Below are 12,877 nucleotides of genomic sequence, written 5' to 3' on the forward strand. Positions count from 1 at the left end.
CCCATTTTGACAGCTTAGGGGTTTTTGCCTGCCTGCCTGCCTGCCTGCCTGCCTGCCTGCCTGTCTGATTTTGTAGACCACCTCATCCCCAAAGGGCTCTAGGCGGTTTACAATACAATAAAAACAAATAAATTACTTAAAAAACATCTAAAAACATTTAAATTTCAGAGTGCGGCATCAAATGCAATAATAACAGTCTAACCCAGTGGTTCTCCACCTGGGGATCAGGACCCCTTTGGGGGTCGAACGACCCTTTCACAGGTGTCGCCTAAGACTCTCTGCATCAGTGTTCTCCATCTGTAAAATGGATAAATGTTAGGGTTGGGGGTCACCACAACATGAGGAAGGTTGCGGCATTAGGAAGGTTGAGAACTACTGGTCTAACCCATGTTGGTGGCACCCGGTCTTAAGGCCGGTCTTAGGGCTGGGAGGGGCTGGCAGCGCCCAGAGAAGAACCCTTGTGGGCACTGCCAGAGATGACAAACTTGGCAGGGCCTCATAAGGGCCTCATAAGGGGGCATGACGGGTTTACAGAATGTTCCTATTAAAGCAAAGATTCAGGTATGAGGCAATATAATGATTGTATAAAGTTACAGAAGTCTGATTTTATAGCACATTTTTCTAATTTTCTCCTTGCGCAAAGCGTGGCTTTCTTTAGCCATGAATTATATTTATAACTTTCTGTGAAACAGAACATCACGTTTTTCCAGCTAGGGTACAAAAGTACATAGTTAAAGAATAAGGACAAGGTAATTAAAATGCCAGATGCCCCTTAAAGGCAAAGGGAAGAAATTCGCCCTTTCGTCCACTAGCATTTTTCATGTGCAATCTTAAACATTTTTTCTCAGAAGCTCAGATTAACTTATTCGCTTGTATGTGTATTTACGATAAGGGAGTGAATATTTCTACATATTATGTCAATGATCTGGTAACACGTAATTAGAAGATTTCCAGTTGCAAAAAGAATTCTTTCCAAGGAAACGTTTTGGCCTATTGCAGGGGTGGCCAACCTATGGCACCCCAGATGTTCATGGACTACAATTCCCATCAGCCATTGGCCATGCTGGCAGGGGCTGATGGGAATTGTGGTCCATAAACTTCTGGAGTGCCATAGGTTGGCCACTCCTGACCTATTGTGTTTTTTCTGATAAAGAGGTAGAGAAAGGATCCCCAGCCCTTTTGGACTTCTTCCAGTTAGATGCGTTAAGGGTTTTAGCCCTGCTACCCCATTGTGTTTACTCAGAATCAAGTCCCATTGTGTTCTTAAAATATCACTTTGCTGCTTGCATTAGAGCCCCAATCTGAATGGCCCAGGCTGGCCTGATCTCATCAGATCTCAGATGCTAATCATGGTTGGACCTGGTTAATATTTGGATGAGACCCCTCTAAGGAATACCAGGGTCATTAAGTGGAGGAAATCAATGGCAAACCACCGCTGTTAGTCTGTTGCCTTGGAGACCCTGTGGGGTCATCGTAAATTAGCTGTGACTTTGACAGCACTTGACACACAGAGATTTGCTTTACATAAAGCAGCTTTCTGCATTACTCCATAATCATCAAGAACTCAAAAAGCCTGACCTTGCCTCACACCACCCACTTTCCAATCAGACCTAGTGCAGTGGTGGCAAACCTATGGCACTCCAGATGTTCATGGACTGCAATTCCCATCAACCCCTACCAACATGGCCAATTGGGAATTGTAGTTCATGAACCTCTGGAGTGCCATAGGTTTGCCACCACCTTTTGGATTAGTACATTACAGCAACAACTTGCTCATCATCAGTCTTGAGAGAAATAATGGTTTGTTAAGGAAGAAAATGGCAACACCCGTTTTCCAAACAAAAACATTCAGTTGGTTTGTGTGTCTTTCTTCGAACCACAAAGTGGCTTTTAACAATCAATTTAAGTTCCACAAATGCTCTTACACCCTCATCCTGCCTCATTTAATCCCCATTGTAAAGGCAGGGGCACCTGGTGATAGCTGGGCATGTTGTAAAGCAATTGAGTTCACACATAGCTTCATGGGGAAACTAGCCAAGAAGTAGTGATTTTAAGAATATTGTCTCACCCGCATCCAAATAACCTGAACATCTTAATAAGTGCTCTGTAAGTAGGCCACACCTACTAACCTAAGCACCAGAAGGTAGGTTCCCAATTATATCTCTGGAGGGAAGTCATTCCACAGTCCTGAAGCCGCTACAGAAAAGGCCCTGTATCTGCCTGCAGAGGACTTCACCTTCTGTCATAATTTCACTATCACCCTTGATAGTGTTCTCATTGAATCACAATACTAGCATACCTTGCAGAATTATTGTAGGAATGACTGAGATACTGCACATGGAACGTTCTGGAAAACCGCTGAATGAATGGTTAACAACACCTGGTTTTCAACTGGTTTTCCACTACAAGAAGAGTACCAGAGATCATCTTGTGGTGAGAAAATACTCACTGCATTAGAAACATAGTAATCCAAAGGGGTAAACAGTGATTAAACAAGAAGCCTATACCAGCAATTGATTTCAAAACATTTCTTCAGAGCAACAACTTTTTATTTCTTGAATATGCCTCCTGAAAAGACTTAGAGCAAGCTGTCAGCCTTTGAAACATGTTGCGATCCATTATCAACTCCTGAATTAAGAACTTATTTTTGTCACCCGTCAACTACGGTTGTTGTTGCTGCCTTTGGGCCTGTGCCACCCACCCCCTGTGATGTCAGCACGGAAACTCCCGCAATGAGAAAGACACTTCTGCTTTTCTTACCTGTCTCTGTTGATGATGCATACAGGCATAAGTAACAACTGAGGGTTCCACCCGCCTTCCCACACTTTTCTGCCGAGGACATCCAATCTACTCAGTGCAAAGGACAGAAGTGGGGATGTGTTTTAATACCAGTGGGCGGCCCCATAACCAAACAACCGGCTGTGTTAGGTGAATATTGACAGGTGTAAACAAGGGACCACAAAGCATAACTCCAAACCTCGTCTCTGTTTCCACTCCTACCCAGTTGACCTCAGAGATCCAATTTCGGTGGCAAACATTAAACAAGCAATAATCCTTTTAAGTATAGTCTGTATAATAATTGATTTGAGAACCCATCTCTGGCAGAAAGTAATTATTTAAAGGGGAAGTCCAAAGTGGACAACATGTTTGGCAGCGGGGTTTCTGCGTAGCCCGGCTGCACTTTTCTTTTTAACAATTCATACAGCTGGTTTAATGTATAACTGGATCATTCTGAAGCTCTGCATATTTAAACTGCAGGGTTATTGCATATTGCCAGCAAAGGGTATGGCAGGGAACTAGGCCTGCAGAGTGGCGAGATAAGACTTCACCTCAGTCGTACATGTGCAGTATTGGAACAGGACCCTGGCGTAGTGCCAGAGTATCTGGTTTGCTTTCAGAAGATGCCAGGTTCAGTCTCCGATGTATATGGTTTAAAAAAGCGGGGGAGGGTCAGGCAGTAGGTGATCTGGAAAACCTTCACCCCAACACCCTGAGCTTACTTGACCTCAGTAAACCCTCCACCATCCCATTACACATGTTGGAATCAGCTCACATAGAAGATGAGTGGGCACATTCACAGAGGTGGGATCCAGCAGGTTTTCACCAGTTCCCGAGAGTGGGTTACTAATTATTTGTGTGTGCCGAGAGGGGGTTACTAATTGGGTCCGCTTTTCCATCTCCACGCCTTCGCCTCCCGGAGAGGCATCCTGCCTCTGAACGTGAAGGTTCCGTATAGCAATTGCGACTAATAATGTAACTCCCTGAACTGGGTTAATCCCTTTCAGGTACTGCAATTCATCGATTTTCAGCCATTCGTACCTTTTATCTCACCAGTCTCTATCAAAGAACCTGTGTGTTTCACCATTGCTGTGTTCAGATTTGTGAATTGGGGCATTTTCTATAATGTGATGATGATTTAGAAATGATCTGGTGCAAAAAAATTTGGGGGGGGTCATGGTGGGGTGGCTGCCCATGGGGGGGCATCCAACTCAGGTTTTGCCCAGGGCTCAGGTTTGCCTAGGTACGCCTCTGCCCCCTTTGCTGAGGGGGGGCTGGCGAGGGAACCTGTTACTAAAATCTTTGGATCCCACCACTGCACATACATGTGGGCTCCTACTAGCGTATTTAGGGTGGGGCAAGCCAGGGTGTAAGCCCCAGGTGTTACTTGCTTAGGGGCGCCTAGACCACCCCTTTGCAAAGCAGGACGCCTCTGCAACTTGGAGGGCTGGTCCAGCCGCCATTAAGAAGCCCTGGATAGACCAATTTTTCCTAATGGCAGGTAGATCAGTCCTCTGGAGAACTGGTCACCTGGGGTTGAAAGTATTGGGTAGACCAGGCCTCTGTGAAGGCCAGGTCTACCAACACTTCTTAATGGTGGATAGGACAGCCCTCCAGAGAGCTGATTACCCATGACTGAAAGTAATGGTAGACCTGGCCACTGGAGACCCCTGGGTGCCATTTTCTGTAGATACGCCCCTGTGGACGCCACCCCACCTATATGAGATCAATGGCTTACGAGCATGGGCTTTACAAGTGTAAGAGGTGTACATTTGTGAACTCCCTCCCCATGATCAAGAACACTGTTTTTCCAAATGTTTTTGATAACAGGAAAGGGAGTTTGGGCATCCATGCTTACAAACCAGCGGTCACGTGCAGGCAGGAGGCCCTGCCAGCATTTCTTGTGCGTTCCTGCTCTATACGCATTAATTTCAGCTCATGTAATGCCAAGGGGAGCAGGGTCCCAAAAGGCAGCTTGGCGTGCTCGGTTCTGAGATGGTGGAATGGGGCTGAACCACGTCAGCCTGCCGGTAGAGGAGTTGCAATTTTAATCTTTCGCTCCATTAAAAGCTCCTTGCAGATTTAAGAGGGGAAAAAAGAATCTCAGTGAAAAAGGTTCTAGGCTGGTCCTTCTTACGATATGGCAGTTTGGGAGTGAAAGGGAATCATTGGTATGGGGCAGTCGTCCCCAAATTGGTGCCTGTGGCACCGTGGAACTCATCACCACCTTACCCAGTGCCTGTCTTGATATATTAAAAAAGGAGTGAAAAGGTCACATAAAAGATCATTTCAAGTTAGCAGAAGGTTTGCCAGACCCAAAGGACGGAGACAGTCAGTCTGGGGGCAAAAAGTAGCAAAGATTAACCTTTAACATGATTGGTGAATTCAACTGTAATTCTAGACCAATGAGAGGCTGTTGCGTGGGCGGGGGAAAGTATCCCTGATGTATGCTATGCTGAATTGAGATAGAGTCTGAGTGAAGTTCTGCGTGTGTTGAACTTTGTTATTGTTGAAGAGCTCTGTATGGTATAATAGTCTTGTATAGAATAGATTTGTGTAATCTTGCAACTGCTAAAGTAAAAGCCTTCCTATGGAAAGAACATCTTGCGTGGAGAGTATTCGTTTCCAAGTGTGTTAGAAGGTTGCAGTGTGTGCAAGAAGACTAAAGATTTCTCATCTTACCAGAGTGACTCCTCTTTAAACTCTGCTGATAGTGCCTACTGAGGAGTTTCAGAAAGTGGCTGGAGCCAGGTGGTTCTCTTGCCCAGCACAGCTTCTGATGGAATTACCTCAGTAGGAAGTGAGTGGCGGCAGGGCAGTAATGCAGTAAACTGATAAGACTTTCCATGCACACTGGCAGAGTCCACAATCCATTTCCCTTTAAAAGCACCTTCCTGAATCGTTCTGTTATAGCCCAGCTCCGTTACCTTTATAGAATTTGCCCTCCTGAACAGCTCCATTTTACATAGCTTGTGGAGTGACAGGAGTGTGTGTGGGAGCCCTCTTGACTTCCTCAGGAAAGCTGTTCCATGTCTTTTACATATTAAGGAACTGATCATATATAGGTCGTCCCCCAAACCTGCTTCATTACGTGTAAAAATTGGGAATTTCAAGTTGGCTATGGAAGGGCCTATGGCTGTGTGCTGTGGAAGTCAAGAAGAAAACATGGCTGTCACTGTGCTGTAGCCCTGCCTCTAATTCACGTTTAAATCCATGGGGGGTTTTAAAGAAAAATTCCAACCCCAGGACCACTGGCAGGCCTTCCGGTAAGCAGGAAGTGGACTGGTGGTGCGTTCTTCAGATGGTGGTCAAAGATGCTAAAGGGCAAACTTCAATCCCACTTAAGCTTAAATATCTACACCGAGTAGCAGCTTGCCTCTTCACCATGGGACACAGCCGTGGGTAAACATTCAAAGCACCTTCCGGCTTTATGCGTTGGGCTCCCCTATTTTGATGGACCCAGGGCACAGAGAGAAAATGCACGAGTTGAGTTTAATCAGGATTACCACCCAATGAAGGACTGTTTGGGTAATCGTTTGCTTTTTCACAGCCAGGTCCATACATTTGCCCATTACTAGAAAGTCTCACGATGTAACACTATAGTCCTATGCAGAGTTATTCAATCTATTCAAATTAATATGCCAAGATATTCTGCGTAGGTGACCCCGTGAGCCTTTTTGGAGATACGGAAAGAAACATTTTAAACATGTTCTTTCTTCATGCTGTTACAAAAACAACTCCAAAACCTAAATAAATTTGAAACAGAAAGCATATCCTTAGCTGGCATCTCCAGGGCATTGTTTCCAGCTGATTAATCAGATAAAGCTAAATGATTACGGTTTAATTTCAGACAGTACATGCCCTTCCATGTGAGTGGGTTGTAAATCAAGAAAATTTGGTAGTCTACCAGAAAGTTGAAAAAACAGATAGTGGATGTTAAGAACCATGGACAGAATTCATGTGGCGCAGATTTTGGGATGTATGAAAACCTAAAATTCTGCTGTATATTCCATCACATTTAAGTTCTAGAATAATTGCACGTTATGCCTAAGATAATTATGCTGATGCAGACATGCAGACTCATGTGTGCAATTTGGCCTCTCATATTTTTTCTTGCCACAGAGCAAAATATTTTTTTCAACTCATCAGCGTAATTGTTAGGTTGATGGTTTTACATAGCAAGATGAACAGCAAAACATTTGGTAGGTGCCCACCCTTCAGATATTTTCCAGCAAATCTTCAGTATCAAACCCTGGACTTGTAGCCAGATGTGTAGCTGCAGCACATATTATTCAACTCACGGCCCTCCAGATGTTCACGAACTACAATTCCCATCTGTCCCTTCCGACATGAACATTGGCTATACTGGCAAGGGCTGATGGGAATTGTGGGAATTCCATTTTTCCTTGTGTGCCATTTTCCCAACCTGAAACACCCTCACGGGTCGCAGTTTGGCCCATGAGGGCTTTGTATATATTATTGCAGTACTTTACGTTTTCTCCAATGAGGCCGGGAGGGTTTCCCCTGGGATGTAAGCAGCCCATCTGTTTGCTCACCATGTTTCTGATCCAAGCTGGGCCCTGTATAACCTGGAGCTGAGTTCTAAGCAGGGAACTTGCATGCACAAATTTGAGTGATGGTCTTCGTGGAAGACCCTGACTGTGGCCGCCAACTTCTGCGAGGGCCTAGGTATCTCCCGGAATTACGGCTGATCTCCAGATGGCAAAGGTCAGTTTCTCTGGAGAAAATGGCTGCTTTGTAGAGTGGAAACGACAAAAATGAAAACTATACTAGCCCAAGGTGACACAAGCCTTTAGCTTCAAAGCACAGAATGACTTAGCCCAAAGGAGGTTGTCGCATCTTAGAGTCTGAATACTGAATATTATATATGGCATGTAATCGCCTTTTAGGACAGACCATGAGATAATGACTCCAAGACTTATGGGCAAGATCAACTAAACTGTTGGTGAAGAAGGAAAAGGCAACTATGAAACGGGCAAGACGAGGAAGCTCGTCCCATTTTTGGACTTTTGAATTATTCCTGATTGCTCACTTTCAACGTGTAGAATTCATGGTGACATTTTGGCTTCATTTGTAGTCCGGTTTGCATGTATATCCTATCGTTTGTCCGCTGTTTGTTATTAAATCTTCATGTTCAGCAATGTGTGTAGCCTTGGTATAGTATTGTTTCTATTTTTTGTTGTTTCCATGTTGTATACTATACCCTGTTTGTTTGATTGCTTTGGAGAGCAGACATGGATTCATACCATATATACTCGTGTATAAGCCGAACTATGTATAAGCCGAGGCACCTAATTTTGCTGCTCAAACCTGGGAAAACGTATTGACTCATGTATAAGCCAAGGGTGGCAGAAGGAGCTCCTTATTTGGGCAGTGACATCAGGGGGAGTCACTGCCCAAATAAGGAGCTCCCTCTGCCTGCCCGCTGGGTTTGACGAAGCCCAACCACAGCCTGCAGGCAGAGGGAGCTCTTTATTTGGGCAGTGACTCCCCCTGATGTCACTGCCCAAATAAGGAGCTCCCTCTGCCTCCTGGGGTTTGAGGAAGCCCAGCCAGCCAGGGTGCCTCGGGGTTCCCCCTTCACCCTCCGAGGAGGGCAGCAACAAGCAGCTTGTGCAGCCGCAGGGAGGTCATCCCAGCCACTCCCCCAGCCTCCGCAGAGGCCTGGAGAGTCCGCTGGTGACTCATGTATAAGCCCAGGGGGCATTTTTCAGCCTTAAAACAGGGCTGAAAAACTCGGTTTATAGGCTGGTAACTTGTTGAAGTCCCTCTGCACCCCAGGATCCAGCCCCCAAATCTCCAGGAATTTCATAACTGAGAGTTGGCAACCATAAGGAAGGTTACGGTAGCAGTATGGGTAGCCTGACACAAGGACATCATCTAGTTCAGTCCTGAATATAACCTTTTTGCTTGGTTGTTGTGATGTACTCTACTAAATACCCTTCACGGGCCTGCATCAGATGAAGCTTCCAAGACAGCTGACAAAGCACAACAACGACTGACCTCCACGTCAGGAACATTCTGCTTTGAGGCTCTTCTCTGCCATGACCTTACCAAGGTGGCCTTGGGCAGGTCAGTCTGTCAGCCACGGCCACGCCATCTGGAACTCAAGGATAAAAATACTGTCACAGTTTGCTCATCCAGTAGTTGTAACCATAAATATTGCCGGCATCTAACATTTATCTGGTTACGGCTTAAGAACATAAGAACAAGCCAGCTGGATCAGACCAGAGTCCATCTAGTCCAGCTCTCTGCTACTCGCAGTGGCCCACCAGGTGCCTTTGGGAGCTCACCTGCAGGATGTGAAAGCAATGGCCTTCTGCGGCTGTTGCTCCCGATCACCTGGTCTGTTAAGGCATTTGCAATCTCAGATCAAAGAGGATCAAGATTGGTAGCCATAAAGCGACTTCTCCTCGATAAATCTGTCCAAGCCCCTTTTAAAGCTATCCAGGTTAGTGGCTTCAGTCCTATGGAAATCAGTGGGACTTACCTTTGAGTAAACATGCATAAGATTGTCCGGTTAGAGCAGCTGGTGCTGAGGACAGGCCATAGGTCAATTGTAGAACACATGCTTTGTGTACAGAAGTGTCCAAGTGCCCTTGGATACCTCATATTAATGGCTTGCCAACTCCCAGGTTAGTTAACTGATACACCAGAAATCTACAGCCAGCTGGCTAGAGACTGGAATGACACGGAACAGCGATTCAATTGTACAACACGCCTTCCTTTGTGAAACACATTTCATTTAAATCCGGTATCAGCTAATTCTCCTTAATTATTAAAGTCCTGTCCATTAGTGAGGCATTTCTCCAGTTTCTCTATCCCATCTCAAATGGCCATATTGGCAAGGAAGTCTTTTATCAGCCAAGGAAGCAGCACAAAGACAAGAAAGGTAGGATGCAAATGATAGCTAAGATCGTCTATCCTTAAAAATATTCTGGTACTCCCCACATTTTAACAAATGGGAACAAGAATTTTCTGGCAGTGTGCCTTAAAAAGTCTATTTGACATTCAGACCTATTGGAATAATTGAGGTGTGGAGAGGAGTAAAACTTTACTTTCCATCCTGATTCTATGTAGTGATTAATTGCTGTGTGTTCGCTTTGTTCAATGCTCCATCATAGATTGTTGATTAACAGCTGGTCATCTAGTCCAGTGTCATTGGACTTTATGCCCAGTTCACATTTCCTATTCCTGGTCAGGCTTGACTGAGGATTCTGTTGGAAGGTTTCATTTGAGCTTAACTGTAGGCTTTGCAAATGATGAAGTTATTTAAAAGGTGATGTACAAAATGAGGACACGGGCTACCTTGCAGAGAAGTTGTTATACTGGCTGTTGTGGGTTTTCCAGGCTGTGTGGCCATGGTCTGGTAGTTTTTGCTCCTAATGTTTCACCCACACCTATGGCTGGCATCTCTAGAGGTGCGTCACGGTGTCACGGTGAGATATTATGACATACACCTGAAGATGCCAGCCATATATGTGGGCGAAATGTTAGGAGTAAACTACCAGAGTACGGCCACACAGCCTGGAAATCCCACAACAGCTAGTTAATTGCAGAAATTGACAAACCTTTGACAATTCAGTTCCCCTGCAGAGAAGATTGTTATACTTTTAGAGGAGGTGAAACAGGTCTTGGAGGCCACCTGAGATTTTCTCCAGCTGCAAGGTGATCATACCATTTCACACGTTTCCCCAATAAAGAGCCAGCATGGTGTAGTGGTTAAGAGCAGGTGGACTCAGATCTGGAGAACTAGTTTGGAGTCCCCATTCCTCTTACCCAATGAAGTGGATTTATTTTTGATAGGCAGTAGATTCAAGATGGAGAAAATACTTGTTTATACTCCATGAGTGATTAATTTGTAGCATTCACTTCTTGTGGATGGTGGCCATTAGCAGAGAAGGCTATGAAAAAGGACTAGACATATTCATGTAGAGGTTTATCTATGTGGTTACCAGCCATGATGACCATAGAGAATCTCCTTAAGACACAGGCAGCAGACTCTGAATGCTAGTGCCAGAAGGTACCAGTAGAGCCTTGGACTCTAATGGTCCCGTGAGAAACGGTATGGTGGTTCACTGGTCTAATCCAGCGGGACTCTTCTTGCATTCTTATGATGCCCCATCACACTATATACATTCAGTGCAGCAAATATGTAAGTTGTTATATAATTTGTTAAAGGACTCTGGGTGTGGGATTTGGGTTTGAGAGACCAGGATGATCCAGATGTATTTGGAAGAATGATAACAGTTTTGGGATGGGGTGATAACAGTTTTGATCTGCCAGCTGTGTTTTCAGGTACAGTTTCTGAACCCTCAAGGACTACAACTTTCCTTTCTTCATATGTTCTGCCTTTCTTTTCTCACAAGGGCCACCAAAATGACTCTCTCTCTCTCTCTCTCTCTCTCACACACACACACACACACACACACACACACACACACACACACACACACACACACACATATGTAGGGGTGCGTTAGCGAACCCAGTAGAGCTTCAGAAAGTGCACAGGAATGCCTGCGCCATCTGTCCCCTCCTGGGCTCACACGTACACACATCACGAGATCCCCCAGACACCCGGGTCACAAGATGCCTGAATGTGGATTCGACCCAGACAGGAACGCTTCTCCCTGCACGTAAGCAGCCCTCCGCTGAGTCATGAATTGAGCAACTTTCTCCCGCTCTCCCGCCTTCCCAAACCCTTAATAAAGGTGCCAGGGACCCCAGCTCGGCAGACTAGCCAGATCAGCTAGATTAGCCGCTGGCTTCTCTCCACCAGTTTCCTGATATCGTTTCATCTCGTCTCTTCATTGCGTCATCGTAACGACTACATACATACATACATACATACATACATACATACATACATACATACATACATACATACATACATACATACATAAAATGAATTATGATTGCAATGAATTACAAAGTTATCAGGATTTTGTACTCAGCAGCACGATCTGCTTATTTCCACGCTCCTTTGGCATTATGTCTTATGCATCACTAAACACTGTAACAGCACGTTTCTATGTAAAGTCTGGAAACATCATCTCTCCGCGGCAGAAACTGGGGTTAAGATTTTTGCTGTGTGCATGGCTGGGCCTCTTATACACTAGAGACTTGTTTTGTTTATGTACAACTCTGGGATGAGCAGGTGTCCTCTCACCATTGGCCAACCAGATAGGAAAAAAAAATGGCAAGGCTATCAGAGTTAATGAAGCCTTTGACTTTTTCTCCTAGTCCAAAGGATCAGGGCCAGTGACTTCAGAGAATGTGTCCACTTCTCTGTCTTGGCCAAGCAATGAGTTGTTAATCATAAAAGTGAGTGATCCGGTTTGTGCAGCTACAAGAGACTATTAAAAAAATACACTACATTCCATTTGAAAATATGCCTTACCCAAAATTGTCAGCCCCATCCAAAAAGGGGGGGGGATCCACCATTGGGGGCGGCACAGGGTCGAGCCAGCAGATTTGCCCTTCCTGGGACACTAGTCCTGGCGGAGGGGCTAATCAGCTTGCACGCAGCCATTGTGGCCCTCCCCGGCAGTGGGAGGTGGCACTGAATGCCACACCAGCGCCCCTGCACACACACACACCCCCGTGCCACCAGTGCAGCAGGGCAGGCTGGAGGAGGAGCCTAAGTTAGTCAGTTTCCTCCTGCCATTGCCCCTGTTGCACTTGATGACCAGCACTTCAGACTTAACCCCACCCCCAAATGGGGGCCTTTTGCCAGCACTGAGGCCTGTTTGTGTTTTTAGCCTTCCCACATCACCAGGAAGGCCCCTTGGGAGCGGCAAACCAGCACAGCCATGGCACCACATCCAAGTGCCTTGCTGTTTAATTGGGGCTGCCTGTCTCTGGTCTGCAGTAGATGAGCTAGATTCGAGTCCAGCAGCACCTTAGAGACCAACACATTTTGGGGGGGCATAAGCTTTCGAGAGTCAGTCATATCTGACGAAGGAGCCTTGACTATGGAAAGTTTGTACCTTGGAAATCCTGTTGGTCTGTAAGGTGCTACTGGCTGGAACCTACTGTAGTCGTACCCACGAGGTCCCAGGGAAGAGACTACACG

General features: G+C 45.6%; 2 protein-coding genes across 8 annotated transcripts in view; one reads left to right on the plus strand and one right to left on the minus strand.

Annotated features, from left to right (window-relative positions):
• IDUA (alpha-L-iduronidase) overlaps window positions 1-12,877 on the plus strand; it is a 67,281-nt gene that overhangs the window by 14,655 nt on the left and 39,749 nt on the right. The gene's annotated exons all lie outside the window — the stretch shown is intronic.
• The window catches only part of SLC26A1 (solute carrier family 26 member 1), a 49,709-nt gene that overhangs the window by 8,673 nt on the left and 28,159 nt on the right, over window positions 1-12,877 (minus strand). For 2 of the 5 annotated variants that reach the window (XM_048503851.1, XM_048503850.1), the window contains exons 2-3: window positions 8,803-8,899; window positions 2,761-2,847 (exon numbers count right to left, since the gene is read on the minus strand). In XM_048503851.1, the coding sequence (XP_048359808.1) occupies window positions 2,761-2,781 (21 nt within the window). In that variant the 5' untranslated portion in view covers window positions 2,782-2,847; window positions 8,803-8,899. Of the gene's footprint in view, window positions 1-2,760; window positions 2,848-8,802; window positions 8,906-12,877 lie in introns of all 5 variants that reach the window. The other 3 variants (XM_048503849.1, XM_048503852.1, XM_048503853.1) reach the window with 3 other exon arrangements.

Source organism: Sphaerodactylus townsendi, linkage group LG07, assembly GCF_021028975.2.
Source record: "Sphaerodactylus townsendi isolate TG3544 linkage group LG07, MPM_Stown_v2.3, whole genome shotgun sequence".
Taxonomy (NCBI): Eukaryota; Metazoa; Chordata; class Lepidosauria; order Squamata; family Sphaerodactylidae; genus Sphaerodactylus; species Sphaerodactylus townsendi.